Source organism: Oncorhynchus tshawytscha, linkage group LG06 (assembly GCF_018296145.1).
Source record: "Oncorhynchus tshawytscha isolate Ot180627B linkage group LG06, Otsh_v2.0, whole genome shotgun sequence".
Taxonomy (NCBI): Eukaryota; Metazoa; Chordata; class Actinopteri; order Salmoniformes; family Salmonidae; genus Oncorhynchus; species Oncorhynchus tshawytscha.
Genome location: NC_056434.1, coordinates 72,281,662 through 72,304,646, shown reverse-complemented (window position 1 = coordinate 72,304,646; position 22,985 = coordinate 72,281,662). Strand labels below are relative to the sequence as shown.

The 22,985-nt window shown below is 43.6% G+C and overlaps 1 protein-coding gene across 1 annotated transcript; it reads right to left on the bottom strand.

Moving 5' to 3' along the window:
* Nucleotides 1-699: 699 nt before the first annotated feature.
* col17a1b (collagen, type XVII, alpha 1b) lies at nt 700-22,704 on the bottom strand. Its single transcript, XM_024424909.2, has 51 exons — nt 22,515-22,704; nt 22,092-22,139; nt 21,903-21,944; nt 21,727-21,777; nt 21,344-21,490; nt 20,923-21,117; nt 20,503-20,589; nt 20,218-20,286; nt 19,942-20,100; nt 19,765-19,860; nt 19,383-19,427; nt 19,131-19,286; nt 16,220-16,516; nt 16,020-16,070; nt 14,784-14,810; nt 14,659-14,685; nt 14,468-14,530; nt 14,203-14,307; nt 14,028-14,090; nt 11,621-11,656; nt 11,406-11,459; nt 11,263-11,298; nt 9,866-9,901; nt 9,670-9,732; nt 9,539-9,574; nt 9,373-9,444; nt 9,194-9,220; nt 9,052-9,087; nt 8,937-8,972; nt 8,753-8,833; nt 8,520-8,555; nt 8,297-8,407; nt 7,918-8,040; nt 7,719-7,781; nt 7,532-7,591; nt 7,351-7,377; nt 7,133-7,195; nt 6,636-6,713; nt 6,453-6,500; nt 4,898-5,026; nt 4,643-4,774; nt 4,445-4,564; nt 4,059-4,190; nt 3,829-3,933; nt 3,550-3,717; nt 3,302-3,457; nt 2,980-3,216; nt 2,640-2,804; nt 2,398-2,478; nt 2,221-2,301; nt 700-2,123 (listed from the first exon to the last, which is right to left on the bottom strand). The coding sequence occupies exons 1-51, from the start codon at nt 22,540-22,542 to the stop codon at nt 2,074-2,076; spliced, it is 4,434 nt and encodes a 1,477-aa protein (XP_024280677.1). The 5' UTR covers nt 22,543-22,704; the 3' UTR covers nt 700-2,073.
* Nucleotides 22,705-22,985: the final 281 nt, after the last annotated feature.

Sequence of the window (22,985 nt, the reverse complement as noted above, 5' to 3'; positions counted from 1 at the left end):
TGGGGGTTTCATCTTTGTATCTGGACCATTATAGCATCTGTGACAGCATCCATTGAGGCAATCTCCATTTTGAAGTAGTCAATTTTCTTCTTTACGATTGGCTGATCCCTCCTGTTGACCCGGGTTAGACATGACTCGAACAAGGCCACCAAGAGGGTTCAGCCACCCAGTTGACTACATTAAAATGGTGGAAGCCCTCAATGGCGCTGCACATGCTAATACAGCATTTTGACCACTAGAGGACTCTGTAATTCTATATGGTTCAGGCATTATCATATTTCTATTTTCTTTGTTTTACAAGCAGTTACTTTTTCAAATACCTACAGGAACAAAACTATTGCAAGTAATTGGATATTGAAAATCAACAGGGGTTGATTTAATATATAGCACGTCATGAGCCTATTGTTGTTGCATTTAGATACAATGTGGGACATCTTATCATCCTGAATAAACATATGCATTTTTGAGGTCAGGTAAAGTGTATATAAGATGTTTGTTAATGGACATTTGTGCTGTAAATAAAACAATAATTATGTTAAACTGTGTTCTTGTTTGTTCTTACTAATAGTATTTATTGTTATTTGTAGAATTTACTTCAAGGTACAAAAAGCTGGTCAACATCAACATGACAAGAGTCCATTTCAGTGCAGTTTTTTTTTCTCCACACAAAATACATTGCAATAATTTTCAATACATGGCTTGACAAGGAATAAACATTTATTAAAAATTAAGTTTTCTGAAGTTTTAATGAAAATAAAGAATAAATGACAATTGTTGTTTTGAGTGGTTCAAAAGTGCCCAAGTAACACTTAAACGTTTTGGGTGAAAAATACTTTAATGTTATCAATAAAGCTAAGATCCATAACTATCATTATCTTTTTGAAAAGTACATTTTCCCATGAGTTACCTTGAGAAAAAGAACTAGAGCTTTATTAAGAAAGGTAAACACGATACACCCACATACTAACTAGAATATCAAAGAGTGCAACCACAACCATGACCAGCAGCCAATGTATCACTCTACTTCAGACTGTTAAACACATTCTTTAGTGCAGGGGTCTCCAACCATTTCTAGCATGAGAGCTACTGTACTTCAAAACTATTTTTTACTTTCAAATAGGCACATTCTTCTCTTCCCCGGGTCCTTGTTGTACAATATATGTGTTTTCTAGTAGAATAATGGTTAATAAACAACTCTAAGGGACCCCATAAAATTACTGTATTTTTGTATAATGTTTTTTACTCTTAATATTAGAATTATTCATAGAAAAATAACTAAAATTGATGTTTTGAGTCCATGTCAATGCTTAACTCACATCAGACGACCAATTTTGAGGTCTGGAAAAAAAACATACATTTAGATTTTTGAGTGTAATTACCCTTTAATTGCACATTTAGAAAGAGAGGAATGTCTGAGTCTATCAATGTCTATGTTAGGCCTACTTCTGCAGCACCTCATGGCAGAGTAAAAAAAAAAGGACACCCAATTGATATGAATAATCATTATATATTTCTGTCAGGTAGGCAGAAGGTTTTTGGGGAAAGTCTCTGTGTACCCACAAGACGGTTATCATTACTAGCATCGCTAACAGGTTACATACAGAGTGAGACACATTTGTGAACCATACAGACAGAAGAGCAATATTGCTTGAAATTAATTGCCAGATATTGTGTTATATTTGGCTTTTTAAGCCAATAGTGGCTAACCAGGGGTGGGATAATGTCAATGTGGCTTTGATTGGATGGTTGCCAGGAGCTTTATGTTTATGACAGTTTGCAATGGAACACATTTTTTTAAATCCATGTACTTTCAGAATTACTTGGCGACCTACTCATAGGTGGGCTGCGAGCTACTGCTAGCTCGCGACCTATAGTACCTGTCGGAGACCTCTGCTTTACTGCCATTATAACATTTCCATATCATCCATTGTATTCACACTCAAAAAAGAAACTGTAATTGAATAGGCAAGCAGGCATATTCTAACGTAATGTATGATTTTGACTATGCACAGGACAGAAGAGCTGAATAGAAATAAAGCTTTATCTGATAGATTTGGTTAAGCTTAAAACACCTTAAACACCGATGCTCCGACGCCGACGACCAACCCTAACTTCACCTGCACCTGGAAAGAAAACAAGGGAATGAAAAACAGTTGCTGAGCTGCACGTGATTTTGTTTCACAAAAATCCCAAATGGTGCAAGCAAAGTGAAATGTTTACCTTTCTCTCCCTTCTCTCCTCTGTATCCATCCTGACCATGTAGTCCCTGCAGTCCTGGAGGGCCTGGGCGACCTATCTCGCCTGCAGATAGATATACCATAGTCATGTTATGTCCTAGTGTCAATCCCTGCTGGAAATGTAATTCAACAGTATGACCCTGTAGTATGACTACCGTACCTCTGTCTCCTTTGGGTCCGAGGTACCCCCTGTCTCCTTTCGGGCCAGTATTCCCTGGGGGGCCAACAATGGTGCCGTGGGCTAGAGCAGAGAGTACACGCCATGTCAGAGGACAGGAGGCAAGGCCACAAATCTTTTCAGCAAGCATTTGCTTAGCAATTCTTCTGGGTACCACAATTCAATTCACAACTGTAGATTAGTTTAGTATTTAGAAAAAACTGAGAGTTTGCCCCAAATCTTACTTCTAAAGAAGTCCATGAGGTCAGCAGTCACGTTGCCGTAAGCTCCAATGACACGGCTATACCCGGGAGGTCCAGGAGGCCCAGGGGGTCCTGGGAGGCCTTGGGACTCCCAGGAGCCTCCTCGCTGGTGACTCTCAGACAGGATGTCCTGCAGTAAGCCCTGGTCTGGAGGATCAGAGGATAGACTGTTTATATACTGTCTGTTTTTACCTAAAAGTTCACAGCACCGTCTAAGCCACTGTGCAAAGTCAATCAAAGCCTCAAACCCAATCAAGTCTCAGCACTTATACTGTAGAAGCACACAGTTACAGAGACACGCTATTGCTAGTCATTCACTCACTCTTGATGTAGTCTGTCACTCTCAAGGCAACGTTGGAGTAGTCTAGTGGCTCTGTCAATCTCCCAATGTCACTCTGGCGCCGCTCAAGGTCAGAAGAGTAACGTGGGTCACTCTGGGCATAACTCTGACGGTTAGTCTGAACCCCACCAGGTTCTCCAGGGTCTCCTTTGTGACCACGGGGACCCTGAGACCCAGGAGGACCTGGTTGGCCAATGAAGGAGTGCCGTATACTGTCACCTGGGAAATAACACAACAATAGTTAATGTGATGTAGAGTGTCAGGTTAATATCTATTCCAATGGATAGGGAAGAGGTCAACACACTGCTGAGGTACGCCTGGAGTTCTGTGCGGATGCTTTCTCGCTGGTAGTTTCCGATGTTTCTACTATCTCCATAGGAGACTACTCCGTGAGAGCTCCCTGGGGGGCCCTGAGGTCCTGGGGGGCCGGGTGGGCCTGGAGGACCACTGTACCCAGAACCTGAGATGAGACAGAGACAGATGTCAAACCTTCATGGTCTTTGACGAGTGAGCGCAGAAGGATGGAGAACCTCTTAACTGAACCAGACTCACTTTGTAGGTAATGCTGGACGTCCTCTATCCTTAAACCCCCTGAGGCTGAGCTCCTGTAAGATGGCCCTCCTGGGGTACCAGGGGTGCCTGGGGGTCCCGGGATACCTGGAGTACCAGGAGGACCAGGGGCTCCAGCAGAGCGCCCAACCATCGCACGGAATTGTGAATCTTAGAAAGCGGGAAAGTAGGAAGAAGACAAAGAGTAAGCAGTAAATCAAACGTGTTTAGATGATCATAAACACAAGATACCTCTGTAAACCCCAGAAGGTGAGGTCTTACTTTGCAGGAGTGCGGAGATGTCACTAACACCGCTGAAGGAGCCAGGTAGCCCTGGAGGCCCGGTTGCACCCGGAGGTCCAGGCTGCCCACCACCGATCCCGCGTTCTATAATAATCATTTTAAAAACGCCATCCACAAGGTGAGAGATTGAAGCCTGGTCCATAAGAAACTCAAAGACATTCATGTTACCCATCCTGTGCGTGTGTTTTGCTCCAGTAGCCCCTACTTACCGTTCATGATTCTGAAGACGTAGGTAGCCACTTCCTGTGGGTCGTAGTTTGCCGTACTGCCTCCTCTGGCTAATGGTCCTGCTGGGCCTGGAGGTCCGGGTGGGCCCATTACATATCGCCGTACGTCATCCCCTGAACCAATCAGTCAATCAATCAATTGTAAGTATTTATACTTTTTTTTATTTGCCCAAACAGTCCAAACATAGTTTTTACAGGTTTTTCTTTTTTTACATTCTAGACACATATTACATACATGGCACTTTTTTTCACAGTAGTTACAAAGTAGAAATTACATAGTATACATTATATATTGTGTTTTCAGTCATAACTATCAACAGTAAGTTGCTATGGATAAGAGTCTGCTGAATGACCATGTAAGTACTCACTCTGTAGCATAACAATGAGGTCGTTGACAGACATTGAGCCAGAACCAGAGCCAGAGGACCCAGGAAGTCCTGGGGGGCCTGGAGGACCCTGAGCACCACCGCCGAAGCCTGATCCTGAACCTGAGACAAGACAGTACAATCATTAGGCTGCTTCCACTCTTCCACAGAACTACAAAATTGGACAGGAAAGGAACTTACGCTGCAGATAAGCAATGACACGAGAAGATATGTCCTCCACAGAACTAGAGGATCCAGAGGATCCAGGGGCTCCTGGGGGTCCAGGGAGGCCACGGGGGCCAGGAAGACCAGAGGACATACTCCTAGCATTAACTACAAAGGACAACCAGCACAGGTTAATCTAAGTAGAGTATAAGGCAGCTCGTCACGATATTTCATGTGGGAATTATTACTTCATGACTTAGTGTTCAATGTGCCTTAGAAGAAGACTCTTACTTCGGAGATAGTCGTTGACATACTGACGCAGATCAGGAGGAGCAGAGGCTATGCCTGGAATGCCTGGGTGTCCGGGAGGACCAGGTGGACCAGGAGGACCTGGGAACCCTGTGCTGGCCGCCACAGTGCCTGTCAGAAATTAGATAATTAGATACAATAGTCTTTATTTAATGAGAAGTATCTGCATTCATGATATGGTCAGCTATTTAAAGTTGTGCACATTGCTTCAAAAATGGTTGTTAAACACAGTCGTGGCAAAAATTCCCATTAACTCCTCATGTCTAGTTTTAACCCAGCCTTAGTTGAACGAGCGGATGTTCAGCGTAATCAACGGACTTCCCTACTAACGGGCCCTTCGGAATGCTCCGAATCGGTGACGGAAAACGGGGTAAATTAGTACTTCAAGGGGTCCCTTGACCCAGCCGGTACTCCTTGGAGCTCACCGTGTTTGAAAATGATGTAAGGCGGCCAGTGGCAAAAACTCCCTATTAGTCGGGCCCAGCGGAGAAACCCTGGGAGGACCCGGCTCCTTGGAGTGGCCCTTCCTCTGAGGCTGTACTGGGTCAAGATAAGAAGATTTCACCAGTGGTACCCAACCCACTAGCGGCACCTTTTTTCGGCTATCAGGAGGTGCATCCTGCATTACTTAGCTCACTTCGCAACCTTTTTTCCCTGTGGTGTCCGCACGAGGTCGCGCCTGGTTTGGCATGTCCAGGTTTTTGATTTGTTCTCACTGCATTCGTCACCATTATTAGGTGTTGGGGTCCTGTCTTTGTACTCATCCCCATTAGTGGGTGTTGGGGCCCGGTCTGAGGGCCCCTTTATTTATAGATTTCTTGCCCGCTATATATATATTTTTATTGCTTGCACGGCCATAGCTTGGGCCTTAGACTTCTCTTTTTGCTCCTCACCACAATTGGGTGTTGGGGTCCTGTCCAAAGGCCCCTTTGTTCATAAATTTCTTGCCCACTATATATGCATTTTAGTAGCTATATTATGTTGTGGCTCTCCGGTTGTCTGCCGATTTTATTTTGGTTTTTAGTTCCCATTTCTTGTGTAGTATTAAGTTTGCTTGCCCACGCTTCACTATTTTCCGGGGCTTTTCATTTTAAACAGTCGGATTCCCCTGGTCGGCACCAGTTCTAAGTCAGGCCGAGGCAACCCGCCAGAGACCCCACGTAAACGAGGCCAACGAGCACCGTAGCTGGGGAGATCCGCGAGAAGGGCCCAGCACGCGTCCAGAGTCGCCGCTGCCACAAACGAGAGCCCACAAGTTGGACAGCACAACGAACTTCCAGCAGTGGCGAGAGAAGGGAGGCGGAGCAACTGCTCCCCCAGCCGCGGCTCGAGCGCAGCCCCGCTTCGCACCCCAGCCCCGACCGACCTAGCCCTTAGAGCCAATCCTTATCCTGAAGTTACGGATCTGACTTGCCTACTTCCCTTACATACATTGTTCTAACATGCCAAAGGCTGTTCACCTTGGAGACCTTGATGATCTAAGTGTATCTAATGTTGTGGGTGGAATATTGACAGCAGGTCAAAGATGAGTGTTTACCTCTTGCAGAGCCAGGAAGACCAGGAGAACCGGGAATTCCAGGTTCGCCTTGGAAATGTGGAGAATAAGACAACTAGTTATTTCAAAGACTGAGTCTAGACTTGTTACTTTTACAGGCACCACAACCTTCAGAAGCTAAGTGTATTTGTTTCTAATTAAGATTCCCAAGTTTTGGTAGTTTACCTTTCCGTCCCTCTGGTCCAGGAATCCCTGGAGTCCCTGGGGGCCCAGGTGGCCCATGTGTTCCACCGTATGGTGATGCTGTGTGGAACAAAAGAGCAAAGCAATTAATCAGAAATATTTTGTCCTACTATACATACTTCTAGACTTCTGCCCGTTAACAATGTTTTGACTATGGTCTATAGCAGTGGTTATCAAACCTCTCCTCTGGGCCCCCCAGCCGTTCCATGTATTTGATCTATTCCAGAGCTAGCACCCCCTGATTCAACTTGTCCACTTATTATCAAGCCCATGACTAGGTGAATTAGTTGAGCTAATTTAGAGATGAGCTAGTCTGTGGGTCCCAGAGGAGAGGTTTGAGAACCACTAGACCAGTGGTAGACTATGGTGGGCCACAATAAATTCTCATTACTGGGTCAATAACCTCCTGTATCAGAGTTGGTCATGTTTTTTTTCAATCGCTGTTGGCTTAGCCTTGAGTTTGACCAAGATAAGCTCACCTCTTTCAGAGCCTCCTCCTGGTCTTCCTGGGCTCCCTGGTAGACCAGGCTGGCCTGAATCTCCTACAAGGGAACATGGGACACAGGGATGAAGGACAGAGGATTAGTGTTTCCAATGGGAACAACCAATGTGGATCTAGATAAGTAGTTCATTCTGTTATATGAATTGATTTCCACTAAATGTAGCTTTTTAGATTGTAGGGGGACAGACCACATACCTTGGTCTCCTCTTGGTCCTGGTGTACCTGAAGTAAGAATATTTTTTAAATACTTTTAGATGAAGATCATAGGATTAGGAGATTACGTTTGTGATGATAAACAGAGCCAGTTTAGAGTATGCTGTCAGTACGCATCTGCAATGCCTCTGAAAGGCAGGTGAAAAGTGTCTGAAAGGCCTACCAGGTGATCCTTTTGGCCCAGATGGCCCGGGAGGTCCAGGGGGTCCAGAGAAGAATGTTCCTGAAAGAATTATAGTGACAAGCACAGCATTACAATGCAGCCAAAAAAAGCTCTACAGAAATGTAGGGTCACTTCTTGAACTCGATTGCGTTATGGGTTTGGTCATGTAAGTCATGTTGTTACGCACCTGAATTGGGTACAAAGCTTCCTGACTCTCCTTTCTCTCCTCTAGGACCAGGTCTGCCATATCCTGAGAGGCAGAACCACCAGGAAAATCATACGATGACATCAAGACTCAACATTTAGCCTAATCAACAAACAAAAAAATCAGTAACTTGTGTATTGTTGATATTCATTCTTAACATGGACACTTCTCCCAGGCTTACCTGGCTCTCCTGGAGGACCAGCTGGTCCTGGGAGTCCTGATCTTGAGTCACCTGTACGTCCAGGGGCTCCAGGGGGTCCAGGGGGACCAGGGGGACCTGGTTGTGCAGGAAGACTGAACTGTCCTGAATGAGGATATCAAGAAGAACCATGAGGTTACACAAGCATCTGACTGTTTTATCCGCAACGTTATGTTTCACTGTGTTGGACTCGAGTGATACTTTTCAATGTGTGCATGCTTGGGCAATAAGGCAATAAGCATTGCTCGAGTCCACAGTGTCTTCTATAACATGCCATTTACATCAAAAATGTTGATTTGGTTGAAAAAATATGAACTTATCCTTTAATTAAATTATAAGCATCATTGTAATGAGTACTCACTCTCAGCTCTAGATGAGCTGACGGTTTCACTGGTTTTCACTGAGATACCTGCCTCTCCCTGGAGTCCCTGAATACCCATCTCACCCTTCAGCCCTCTCTCACCTTTAGGACCTGGGGAAATAAGCATACATACAGTACGTCCAGGACTCTTGGCCAGAAAATAGATAGCATGTATAAGACCAATACTTTAGCTATCCACAGATCCATAGGTTATCTGACTTACCAGACTGGCCAGGAAGACCAGCAGGGCCAATGGGGCCTGAGGAGAATGAAAAGTTGTATTAGAAAACACTGTTGTGTTATACATGTCATTCATATTGACCAAACCAACATAGGTTCACAGCTAGGTCAACTACGTACCGTAGAAACTACATGGTATCGCTATTACAACGTTGTTATGTTGTAGTTGTAACAAACCACAGTGCTACAAAGCTAAACAGGAAGTCTATGTCTGACCTGATAACCCTGGGGGTCCGGCTTGACCGGGTGCTCCGGGGCTTCCTGGGGGGCCGGGGATGGCCACAGAACTGGATCCCCCTGAGGAATCACCACAAGCAGTTTTAGGTACACACTGACAGTCATACAGATGTATAGCTACTGTAAACACATCGCCGCTGTTATGCAATAGTCAACCGGTTACCTGCATTGATGATTCTTCCTGGTTCTCCTGCCTCACCTAAAAGAAAGTTACACAGTCATCACAATATCAAAGTTTAGAGCCCTCCATTTTCTAAAAACAATGTCAGCTGTTTTACCCTTGGCTCCTGGTTGTCCAGGGTTCCCTGGTATTCCTACAGAGGGAAGAACACTTTAGAGGAAAACTGATGACAAAAGACTTCACTTGAGCTTGTCGTCATAATTCTGTTATTACACTAAATCCCAACTGCAACAACATACCTGGTGGCCCTTGAAGCCCGGGTGTTCCTAAAGAGAGAAAGATCAATTAAGATGCATTTCAATCTTCTCTTTCAAGTGGATACAATGTGATCATTTTCTGTAGAAAAGCCAAGTCAGGATGAACAGGAATGTAAATAATAGAGGTGTTCGGGAATATTGAGCGTGCCACAGTAGCATACCTGGTAGGCCTGAGTCCCCTGCAGGCCCAGATGGACCTCTGATCCCTGGTAACCCAGTAGGACCGTGATCACCTGAGAATGACATCATCATTATATAGGCCTATTGTACATAACACTTGATGTATTGTTTCCTGTCTTTTTACATAGAACATATTATTCCCTCTACCTCTTTGGCCTTTGTCACCATCAATTCCAGGAGTTCCTGTTTAAGAATTAAATAAATGTATTAAACCACGTTAAGCTCTAGAATGAGTTTGGGGAGAATGGTAGAGATTCAAAGCGCAACCAGCCACTCACCTGCAGATCCTTTGGGTCCTTTCTCTCCGGCTGGTCCTGGCAAGCCTGATAGTCCTGGGTCACCTGAGGGAAAAGACAGTTGATTGGAATACAGTACCTTCAATGCCAGATGCTGCATCATGGGTCATTTAAATACTGAATATGTTGCTTGGGATGAAAGTGCCTTTCGTATATCTATATCACGCCAGCTACGCACCTGCGGCACCACGAGGTCCTTTCTCACCATGGTCACCTATTATAAAAAATAAAGGTTACTACTTAGCTACTGTATATCATATGGGAAAAACACAGGCATGTTACTGACTCTCTTAGTGGCATTGGAGGCTGGTGGGAGGAGCTATACGAGGACAGGCTCATTGTAATGGCTGAAATGGAGTGAATGGAATGGGGTCAAACATGTGGTTTCCATATGTTTGATGAAGTTGAAGTTTTTATTGAAGACTCATCAATTCAGTAGGTCCTATGATTGAGTGTAGTCTGGCCAAAGGGTGTGAAGGTGAACGGAAAGGCACTGGAGCAACGAACCATACTTGCTGTCTCTGCCTGGCCAGTTCCCATCTCTCCACCGGGATTCTCTGCCTCTAACCCTATCACGGGGGCTGAGTCACTGGCGTACTGGTGCTCTTCCATGCCGTCCCTAGGAGGGGTGCGTCACTTGAGTGGGTTGAGTCTCTGACGTGATCTTCCTCTCCGGGTTGACGCCTCCCTCGGGTTCGTGCCGTGGGGGAGATCTTCATGGGCTATACTCGGCCTTGTCTCAGGGTAGTAGGTTGGTGGTTGAAAATATCCCTCTAGTGGTGTGGGGACTGTGCTTTGGAAGATTGGGTGGGGTAATATCCTGCCTGGTTGGCCTTGTCCGGGGGTATTGTCGGACGGGGCCACAGTGTCTCCCAACCCCTTCTGTCTCAGCCTCCAGTAATTATGCCGTAATGGTTTATGTGTCGGGGGGCTAGGGTCAGTCTGTTATATTTTGAGTACTTCTCCTGTCTTATCCGGTGTCCTGTGTGAATTTAAGTATGCTCCCTCTAATTCTCTCTCTCTTTCTCTCTCTCTCTCTCTCTTTCTCTTCTCTCTGAGGACCTGAGCCCTAGGACCATGCCTCAGGACTACCTGACCTGATGACTCCTTGCTGTCCCCAGTCCACCTGGTCGTGCTGCTGCTCCAGTTTCAACTGTTCTGCCTGCGGATATGGAACCCTGACCTGTTCACCGGACGTGCTACCTTGTCCCGGTCCTGCTGTTTTCAACTCTCTCTCTACCGCAACTGCTGTCTCTAACTCTGAATGATCAGCATTGCTTGATGTTTGGGGTTTTAGGCTAGGTTTTAGGCTATAGCACTTCGTGACATCGGCTGATGTAAAAAGGGCTTAATAAATACATTTGATTGATTGAAAATTTGATTGATTTGACACACCATTTGACACGGTTTAATTTATCCCATTCCACCCATTACAATGAGCCCGTCCACCTATAGCTCCTCCCAATAGCCTACACTGCTTAGCGGTCAATGAATAGATCAATGTTTTCCACTGCCAAAAGTAAAACCACACAATAGATTGTGTCTCTATGTTAACACATAATTCCTAAGACATACCTTTGATTCCCTGAAATCCAGCAGGACCCCTCTCCCCTGTAGCAGAGAAAATACATTATTGAACAGTTCAATACTAGTATTCATTAATTCAATCAATGATCTCTGGATCAATTAGCCCCACATAATGTAAGGTCATACTGTACCCTTCGGACCAGGTAGTCCTGATTCTCCACGGAAGCCTTGAGATCCTGGTTGGCCTTGAAGCATATACACAATAACAAGGTTTTAACCTTTCACTGAATGTGCTGTGGAATAATTCCAAAAGGTCAACGCACACTTAATTCAAACTTTTATGTAGGCTACTCAGAGTTTATATCTCAAGTTAGGATTTAGCCCTAAGTGAATGAAGGAGACTGACCTGGCGTACCAGGAGTACCCGGAGCACCCCCTGAGCCTGGAACAGACATTTAGAAAGGAGATTAGAAACCTGATGGAGTGTATGCAATACCCTTCATTTTGAAATACACTTCAGAAGCACAATTTTTTATGGCCACCCTCAGTTTGACATTGGTAGTATACTGTAAAAAAGCCAACTTAACCAATTGCTTAATCAGAGTTATTCTGTGAGTTGAGGGGGACTTAAAAACAGTGGAGGTTGCTGAGGGGAGCGCGGCTCATAATAATGGCTGGAACGGAGCAAATGGAATGGCATTAAACACCTGGAAACCATGTGTTTGAAGTATTGGATAGCATTCCACCTATTTCGCTCCAGTCATTACCACCAGCCCGTTCACCCCAATTAAAAGGTGCCACCAACCTCTTGTGCTTCAAAAGGACAAGAATCAAGCTAATGTGTTCAAGTTTGTTTACTCAAAAAACTCTGCTCGAAGTGAGCTGAATATGAAAAAGCTGATTGAGTAAAATTACAAATTCATGTTTGCCTTTGGAAGGGAACGCTGTAAAAAAGCCATTATTGACCCATGGCTTAATCAGGTTTATTATGTGAGTTGAGTGGACATCAAAAGGACAAGAATTTGAGCTAATATGTTAAAGTTTGTTTACTCAACAAACAGATCGACGTGAGCTGAATTTGAACAAATTACAGGAATTACTAATTCATTTTTGCTCAAAACCACAAAAAAACATGCCCATCATTATCATATTTCCCAGCATACTCTATTGCAGGTTGGTTTTCAGAATTGCTTGTTTCAATATCTGTGTTTTTGTATGTACATTGATTGGTTGATTAATCTTATGCTACAGAAACATACATTTTTCTAAACTAATCCAATCTGTTAGTAGTTGCAGTTTATATGAATCTTCTCAATGCAGGTTGAGGGTGATTAAAAGTTCCAGTTGTTGGATATCCTCACGCTGACTGGATTCCAATAGGAATAACCCATCACTTTGTAAACTAGCATAATGCGACTTGCAGGTTTGATGTGGACTGTAAAAGAGTTTCAGACCACTGTGTGGGTCAATTCAACATCTATTCCACGTTGGTTCAACCTAATTTCATTGAAATGATGTGGAAACAATGTTGATTCAACCAGTGTGTGCCCAGTGGATAGGATTTCAAAGAAAGACCTTATGATATACACTTACTATACCAAACATTAGGAACACCTTCCTAATATTAAGTGGCACCCCCTACCCCACCTTTTGCCCTCAGAACAGCCCCCATTTGTCGGGGCAAGGACTCTACAAGGTGTCGAAAGTGTTCCACAGGGATGCTGGCCCATGTTGACTCAAATTCTTTCCACAGTTGTGTTAAGTTGGCTGGATGTCCTTTGGGTGGTGGACCATTCTTGATGATATAGATGACCAGTTGAATCCAGGTGAAAGCTATGATCCCGTATTGTTGTCACTTGTTAAATCCACTCCAATCAGGGTAGATGAAGAGGAGGAGACAGGTTAAAGAAGGATTTTACAGCCTTGAGACAATTGAAACATGGAATGTGTATGTGTGCCATTCAGAGGGTGAATGGGCAAGAGAAACTGGGAAACTGTTGAGCGTGAAAAACCCAGCATAGTTGCAGTTGACACAAACTGGTGCGTCTGGCAACTGCTACCATACCCCGTTCAAAGCCCCTTGCATGTTGTCTCTTGCCCATTCACCCTCTGAATGGCACACATACACATTCCATGTTTCAATTGTCTCAAGGCTGTAAAATCCTTCTTTAACCTGTCTCCTCCTCTTCATCTACCCTGATTGGAGTGGATTTAACAAGTGACAACAATAAGGGATCATAGCTTTCACCTGGATTCAACTGGTCATCTATATCATGGAAAGAGCAGGTGTTCTTAATGTTTTGTATAGTCAGTGTATGTAATGTATTGTCATAAATTTTGCACCAGGAAATATGCAAATAAGTTTGAATAAATTCTCAAGTTGAAATGTATGTTCACTCAACCTAAAATTTTAAGTTGAGTGAACATACAATTCAACTTGAGAATGTATGTTGGTTCAGCTATATGCCCAGATGTTAAGCCAACTCGCAATCCTATTGCAGCTGGTTTCCTTACAAATATACATTGAATCAATATTTTTTTGTTACAGTGTAGAGCATATCTGTCAAAATCATTCCACAGAGTATCTGTGGGTTTTTGCTCCACCCTTGTACTTGATTGATGAATTAAGGTCAGAAATTACTAAAGAACTCCCATCACCTAGTTGTCTAGGTCTTAAATGAAAGTAAAAAGCAAAAACTCACAGACCCTACTGTAGGTCCTCCATGGAATGAGTTTGACACCCCTGGTCTAGAGTGAAGCGCTACTGTGTTTATGATCCTCTCTGAGACACACAGTCCCACTCATAGCCCTACCTTTGGGCCCAGCCGGGCCGACTGGACCAGCAGGACCAAGAGATCCTGATTCACCAGGAGAACCTGTGAGAACAAACACAAATTGATGATCATTTAACTCTTTTTTTTACCTGGAAAGTGAACCATGTGAGTATGCAGTCTATATAAATTAGGAAAATCTAAATTCACAACCTACCTTTCTCCCCCTTCTCTCCAAACCCTGAGGGTCCTGGCTCCCCTCTTGGCCCTCCAGGCCCCTCTCGGCCCCTGAGCCCTTGTGGCCCCTCAGCTCCATGGTCACCTACACACACATGCACACACACATGCACATGTATAAGCATACACATAGTTTGACTTGTAACCCACTTGTTTAAATGGGTCCATATTAGCTTTTTGATAAAAGCTGGTTACAATATGAATCAACACAAGTAATAATAAAAAAAGGGTTAACGTTATTGTACCTTGACTTCCTTTTTGTCCTTTGGGTCCTTCGTGTCCTGGGTGACCAATGGCACCTGGAGGACCTGAAGTCAAAGGTGAGAGGTCAAAAATGTGTGACATAAGTACCAAGTTATTCTTAAAAGTCATACTGTACTGTCAATTAAACTAGTACTGAACCAGCATAATGGTAACTTCCACATCTTGTCCTTACCTGGAAGTCCTGGGAAACCATTGTCACCTGAAACAAAGAAAATGACGGTAACACACTTGGTGACAGCGAACTTCAAATTAAAGTACAATAAATACATTTATTTTTTAAGTCTTAAAAAAACAAACCTTTAGTTCCATGATTCCCTGCATCGCCTGAAGCAAAGTAAACAGAATACATGAAACATAGCAGAAAGAGCATTGAGACAGAATAACTCCTTAACCTCTTGAACCTCTGGGGGCAGTATTTCATTTTTGGATGAAAAACGTTCCCGTTTTAAACAAGATATTTTGTCACGAAAAGATGCTTGACTATGCATATAATTGACAGCTTTGGAAAAACACTCTGACGTTTCCAAAACTGCAAAGATATTGTCTGTGAGTGCCACAGAACTAATGCTACAGGCGAAACCAAGATGAAATTTCATACAGGAAGTGAGCCAGATTTTTGAGGCGCTGTGTTCCAATGTCTCCTTATATGGCTGTGAATGCGCAAGGAGAGAGCCTACACTTTCTGTCGTTTCCCCAAGGTGTTTGCAGCATTGTGACGTATTTGTAGGCATATCATTGGAAAATTGACCATAAGAGACTACATTTACCAGGTGTCCGCTCGGTGTCCTCCGTCGAAACTATTGCGTAATCTCCAGGTGCGTGCATGTTTCCATTTTGAACAGAGGAGAAACCAAACTGCCACGAGTGACTTATCATCGAATAGATATGTGAAAAACACCTTGAGGATTGATTCTAAACAACGTTTGCCATGTTTCTGTCGATATTATGGAGTTAATTTGGAAAAAAGTTTGCGTTGTAATGACTGAATTTTTGTTTTTTTTTCTCAACCAAAAGTGATGAACAAAACAGAGCGATTTCTCCTACACAAATAATCTTTTTGGAAAAACTGAACATTGGCTATCTGAGAGTCTCCTCATTGAAAACATCTGAAGTTCTTCAAAGGTAAATGATTTTATTTGAATGCTTTTCTTGTTTTTGTGAAAAATTTGCCTGCTGAATGCTAGGCTTAATGCTATGCTAGCTATCAATACTCTTACACAAATGCTTGTGTAGCTATGGTTGAAAAGCATTTTTTGAAAATCTGAGATGACAGTGTTGTTAACAAAAGGCTAAGCTTGTGAACCAATATATTTATTTCATTTCATTTGCGATTTTCATGAATAGTTAACGTTGCGTTATGGTAATGAGCTTGAGGCTATGATTACGCTCCCGGATACAGGATTGCTCATCACAACAGGTTAAAGTATCGGTGTAGAGACATAATTCTTTGAATATCCTTGGATTACACAATTGTCTCCATTGTTTGTACTCACAAAATACACATACTGACAATATTTTCACAAGAGATCTTACCTTTAGTTCCCGGCTCTCCTCTGTCCCCTTTCATTGAAGAGGTAAGAAGGGCTGTGAAACAAAATAACAAAATAAGCACAAATTTGGGAGAAAAAAATGAATGCTCAGTGAATTCAGTAAATGTTTAATGTACATGTACCATAAATGGTGAATGTATTTCTTACGTTCGAGTTCTAGTCATGTTCATGTGTGTACAATACCTTTGAAGGACTGAGACTGCATCTCAGCTAGTAGTAGTTCCTGGATGGTCCTCTGGAGGGCAGCATTGTCTGTGTGCCCGGCGATGCCAGTGCCCGTGCCAGTGCCCATCCCCATGCCCAGGCTGGTATCCTGGTTCAGGGTGTTGTCGGAGCGGGCCGCGCCCCCAGGGTCCATGTAGGTGCCAGACTGGGGGTTGCGGATGTCGTTCTTGGAGACTGACAGTTGGCTGGCATGAGCAGCGGTGGAGGTGGACTCCAGAGCTGCCACTCGAGACTTCAGATTCCTCACGTCCTCCGCTGTGGAGGGACACAGAATGTGTTTTGACTATATTGTGTGCAGTGGTCCTAGTTAACTATACAGATGTAGGATCTTAATTGAATCCCTCTTTTGTTGCAGAGAGCTTCGTGATTTACATAAATTCACTGAAAACCCACACAAACACACGGTTTTATTACAGTTTCTTTCAATTGCTAATATGCGTTGGTCAAAACTGAAGTCACATTGTCAAAACTCATCACACAGTCAGCGAAAAAGAAGTGCATGTGGACCAAACTGTGAATCATTTTTCATTGCTTTCACACAAAATGCATTCAATGACCACATTCCCCGAAATCCATGAATCCATCCTCTTTTCACATTCATACTCCACGACCTGCAAAACGATATATTTGCAGCACGTTTTCAAATGCTAACACACTGTTTCCAAAACTGTTAAAAACACATTCAAAACAGAATGATGGCAAATGTTGTGCAGTTCTGCAGTAAACATATAAACATATAGAAAATCTCAGCAGAATAGCTGATCATTACAAACACAGCTGATTGTAATTTTAGCTGAAAGCCTACCCAAGTGTCCTGTTTTTAGATGCGTTACCAAACAGACAAAAGAGGACGGCTTCGAAATAATTTAATTTGTAAACATGGATCAAGGAAGACAGGTTGGTGGGGAAAGAAGAGTGGCAGGGAGAGGGAGAATATGTGGAGGACAAAGGAGAGGAAGACCAAGAGCGGTGGTCTCTGATGAGATAAGGGCCACAATTATTGACCATGTTGTAAACCATGGTCTCTCTTTGAGAGAGGACGGTTTAAGGGTGCAACCAAATCTGCAGCGTTCAACAGTTGCATCAATAGTATTAATTTTCCAGCAAAACAACAGGTGGGATGTGCATCCTTCAATGATAATTGAACTACATACTACAGTACAATACAGTATGTTCACATTTTTACATGTACTTACATTTAGAAATATATTGATTGTTTTGTGTTTTTCAGTAGGATCCAATGGTTGCCTCCCACAAGAGGGAGAGGCAGAATATTATTAGATGGGCAGGAAATTTCCATTGTTGACATGGTAATTGGCAACAATACAATAAAATTGCGGGAAATTCGGGACAGAGTGCTGGCAGATCATTTTTGGCAATGTGACTACGGTCAGCAAAACGACAATTGCCAGAGTCTTAGAGAAACAGAAAATAAGGATGAAGTTCACTGTTCATTGTTCACTGTACCCTTTGAGAGAAACGGTGAACCTGTGAAAGAACTCCGGTATCAATATATCCAGGTAAGATGTTGGTTCAATAACCAAACAGGGTACACAGCTATTCATAATGTCAAGTACTGTAAAACTGTGGATTTACTGTATTTTAGAGATTAATGGAGATGGAAGTCAGGCAAACTGCATATACATTCATCTTTGTGGATGAAGCTGGATTCAACCTGGCAAAAAAACGCCGCAGGGAAAGAATTTTGATTGCACTTAGAGAAACAGCGGATGTCCCAGGCCAGAGAGGCGCTAACATCACAATGTGTGCAGCACTGTCCAATGATGGTTTGTTTTTACACAAACCACTCATTGGCCCTTACGATACAGAGGCTCATGTGGTCTGGATGACCTGCATAATCGACTTGTGCCGGTGAAGGAGAGAGGGGCAAGAAACTCCCCTACCTTCGTTGTTGTGTGGGATAATGTGGCATTCCACCATTTTGCTGCAGTCACAGACTGGTTTGCTGCACATCCCAGGATGTCAGTACTATTCCTGCCTCCATACTCCCCCTTCCTAAACTCCATAGAGGAGCTTTTCTCTGCTTTGAGGTGGAAGGTTTATGACCACCATCCACATGACCAGATGTCCTTACTGGATGCCATGAATGCAGGGAGTGGAGACACTTCTCCTGAAGTCTGCCAGGGTTGGATTAGACATTCCAGAAGATACTTCCCAAGATGCATCGCCAGAGAAGACATAAGATGTGATGTTGATGAGAACTTGTGACCAAATGTAGGAGAGAGGGAGAACTAGAACCCTCACAGTACTGTACAGTATGAGTGATTATACTATACATGTTGTTCTTGTTTGTAATTATTATTGCAGCCCTGGAATTTCAATAATTATTTTTTTGTATCAACTTTTTATTTTTCACCAGTAAATTACTATGTGCAAAGATATAGAAAAATAAAGGCTACTGAAGCAAATTGCTGCATTTCTGATTAATTCTTGTTACATATACTTTAGTACAGTCAATAAAGTGAAAAGATGCTATTCTTATTACATAATCAAATACTGATTTATGTGACAAATCATTCAAACTTCAAAGAGAAAAGTTCATAATTTACGTAATGCTCCCTGTTAGTGTTTTTAGGTCAGTGTGTTATGAGTGACAATGTATGCTTTCTGAGTGAGAATTGTTTTGAAAAAGTGGCTTCAGTATTGACAGATGCTTGTTAGCAATTGAAAAAACTATAACAGTATTGCACTTTTACTGTAGCCTACTTTTGTTCTGCTAATGGCCTAACCAAACGTTCAAATCCAGTTGCTGCAGGATTATTTTACAATGACCATTCTGGTCAAATTAGGATCCTACATCTATAGGTCATAAGGTCAGGGGAAACTCTTGTCCCTAAATATGACTGACCCAGGGCAATGAGCCCGAAGAGCAGGCCCAGGAGCAGCAGGGAGAGCAGGAGCAGTCCTAGCAGCCACTTCCACCAGGAACAGCAGGAGTCCTCACACCCACAGCAGCCCCCACCTCGTCCTCCGCTGCTGTAGTAGTCCCCCTCTTTTTGGATCTCTGACAGGGAGGGGGAACAGAGAATATGATGGGTGGGTTATGGATGAAGTGTGAGATATAAATGGCCAACTACTGATATATTTAAATCACAAATACCTGCATATGTTGCTTTGTCTTTTGTTGACACTAGGGGTGATCCATCTACGGGATAAAATGGTGATGTATCAGCAGCATTCTCTTCACTGTGTGCATGTGTGGACGTGTTTAACGAGCTATACTTGTGGGGACCAGAAGTTCCTACAAGAATAGTAAGGAAACAATTTGACCAACTGGGGACGTTTTTACATTTCTAGGTGGTTTAGGGTTAAGGTTAGAATTAGTGTTAGGGTTAGAATTAGGTTGAAGGTTAAGAGCTAGAGTTAGTTTTAGGATTAGGGTTAGGAGCTTGGGTTAGGTTTAGGGTTAACGTTTTCAGGTGTGTGTGTGTGTGCGTGTCTGTGTGTGAGTGAGTGAGTGCACATATAAACATGGTGCTTACAGTATGAATTGGACTCAGACTTCAGAAGGACTGGTGCAGTCTCACTGTAGCTGGACACCATCTTCTCCTTCTTTAGAGAATCACCAGACAGTGAACCTGTGATAACATACACAGAAGTTAAAATCACATCAACATTAAAAAGCAGTGAATACTCTGATATTGAAGGAGCTGTCTTACCCCCAACACTGCGAACACTGCTAGTGAAGTGTTTTCCACTGTCTTTTGTGAGGGTGAGCACCTCAGTATCTCTCTTGACTGGAACATTCTCCTTCTGCAGCACAAGGTACTTTAAGTCTTTCCTGTATGCGTCATCAGTGTGAGACCTCAAAGCGGACACTATGGAGAAACACAAATAGTCCTTTAAAAACACAAGTTGCCATAAACATGGTTCTCTAATTCAGTATCACGAAATCTATACATTAAGTTCAGCAATCCTCTAAACTCTAGACTTACTTGCAGAGGTTGACACTCCGGTGCTGACGAGACCACCACCATTCGATATGTTCTTCTGCACTCCATATCCTGCTTGCACACACGCACGTACGCACGCACACACACACACACACACACACACACACACACACACACACACACACACACACACACACACACACACACACACACACACACACACACACACACACACACACACACACAGACAGACACACAGTGTTAATTTCATGAGTGTCTAAGTCTATTAAAATGTATACTCTCTGTAGGATGAGGAGGTTCTACTACCTGTCAAAGTGCCTGAATGTGCGTTAACTCCACTGGTGGTGAGGACACTACTGGACATGGGCGCCAAGTTATTCTGGAATCCATACACTGCAGCAGTCACAGACAACACACAGAATTGTACTCAAAGCTGTGAGCCTTTATGTGGAAACAGAACATTTTCTGAAACATGAGAGAATGCACTAGAAGAGCACTTGCTAAACTGTGAGGTGAAGATATACACCCAAAACAATTTACTGAGTTCAGACGAACCAATAAGAATCATGAAAAACATACAGTATGTCGTACCCAATATATCTAAGTGGGGGGTGCTTTTCTGAATGCAGCATCTGCCGTCTTATTGGATATAATTGAACTGGATCCAAATTTGGTTGCCCTAACATCATCCAGAGTGCTGCTCAGTGCTCTCATTGGTTGTCTCACCTGACAAGGAGGAGGGTGAGGTGGTGTTGAGCAGGGAGGACCCCAAGCCTGGAGACATGTTGTTTGTGTTACTGTGGTAACCGTATGCGCTGCTGCTGTTGCCAGTGGCAGAGGAGATGGGCAGCGTAGAGCTAGTCCAGCAGTAGGAAGAAGGTAGGCCAGAGTCCAGGGTAGTGGTCTCATACTGCCCAGAGACTAGAGGGACCAGGGAAGAAAGAGTCTGTAAATTCAGGCTTTTTATATGCCCCAATAGGAGGAGGTAGGGGGACAGCAACAGCAAAAACCATCTCCAGCCATAAATCTATGGTAAACCATAAATAAATATAACCTAACCTATCTGACTCTTGATCCTGCTGGTGTGTGTTCTTGTTTAGCATGCTGCAGGTGTGTACATGGTATGTGTGTGAACTGCGTAGCTTACCTGACTGGGAGGCCTGGGTGACGATCTTGGCCTCGACGGTGGCCTTCCTGGGGACAGGCAGGGTGGAGGAAGCGGAGGAGCGGGTGGGGCTGACACTGTTGGAGCGTCCTCCCTTCACCAGCCTCTTCACATCATCCAGCTCAGTCCCTGTGTGGAAGTCAACTGAGTCAGTAATGCTATTTCTGAAATGGTAACCTCACATCACAACTGATCCACCAGATCAAAATGAATCAACTAAAATGGTGTCCAAATAGCTCTTTCAGATAAAAATAAAACTCCCCATGCTGCTATTCATTGCCACACAATATCTCAAAAACAACAGCATGACATATATTTGATGAATTGTGTCTAGAAACAATTTCCCTGAAGACATATCAACTCACATCTGCCAGCACTGGGAGAGGCACTCTGCAGTCTGGCTCTGATTTCACTCTCTGGAATATCAAACACATTATTATTATTAATAATGGTGTTTTATAGTCACCTTGTCATTATCAGTATGACAGGTAAGGGAGGAATAGAGGTGAGAAAGCAGAAATAAATAGAAGTATTGGTATACCTCTGCTCTGGCTCCTCCCGATTCTAGTGGCACCTGACCCTGCTGAAAAGAAATACATATATTGATATTATATAGATTTTGACTAAATTGGATTTGATTGAAATGTCAGTATGATCTCTATAGTCACAATGTAGCTACAATAAATACTCCTATACATAATTCTAAAATGTATTGATATAAAACAGTTACCATAGTCTTTCCGTGTAAACTCGGGGGAGGAGTTGCCACTTGAGCTTCCTGAATGAAAACAGGTCAAGACAGATTAGTCATTTACACTAACACACATTTAGAAGCTGCACATACACGCACGCACGCACACACACACACACACACACACACACACACACACACACACACACACACATACATATCAAAGGAGGCTGGTTGGAGGAGATATAGGAGAACGGGCTCATTTTAATGGCTGGAATGGAATCAATGGAACGGAGTCAAACACGTGTTTTATGTGTTCGGTGTCATTCCATTGATTTTATTCCAGCCATTACAATGAGCCCGCTCTCCTATAGCTCCTCCCACCAGCCTTCTCTGACACACACACACACACACACACACACACACACAATCAACAGTGTGATTGGCTGGATCCTCCCTTACCGTCGTAGCCTCCTGAGCGACTGGCCATACTCTTCCTTTCCAGGAAGCCAGGGGAGAGACCCCCAGGCGAGGCAGAGCTCTGGGCCCTCCTGGAGCACCCTGACGAGCTGCTCTTTACTTTTGACCCGGGGCTTCCTCCATACACTCCTCCATAGCCTGAGCCACCCCCACCTCCGCCACCTCCTCCACCTCCCCCACCTCCACCACCTCCCCCTCCACCACCTCCCCCTCCACCATCTCCACCACCCTCAGAGTAGTCCCCCATGTAGAACCCTAATGAGGAGCTGGATCCTCCGGCATTGACACCCACAGAAGCTGGAGGGGCAGAGAGCATGGGTTAATCCCCCTAAGTATTTATAGTCATAGCCTAATGTCCATGTTCCAGATTAAAAATGTACAAATTAACATTTTAACAGATCTATTCTCACATGAGGAAAAGTTAGTTCCACTGCTGTTCTGGGTTAAAATGTT

Bases quoted from the DNA above. Each gene is read 5' to 3' on its own strand.
- col17a1b (XM_024424909.2), bottom strand. From the start codon at position 22,542: ATGGCCAGTCGCTCAGGAGGCTACGACG. The intron at 19,428-19,764 runs GTAAGCACCATG...TTTATCCCGTAG, and splicing joins GTCTGAGTCCAATTCATACT to ATGGATCACCCCTAGTGTCA. The intron at 9,088-9,193 runs GTATGTTGTTGC...TTCCCTCTGTAG, and splicing joins CGGGCTTCAAGGGCCACCAG to GAATACCAGGGAACCCTGGA.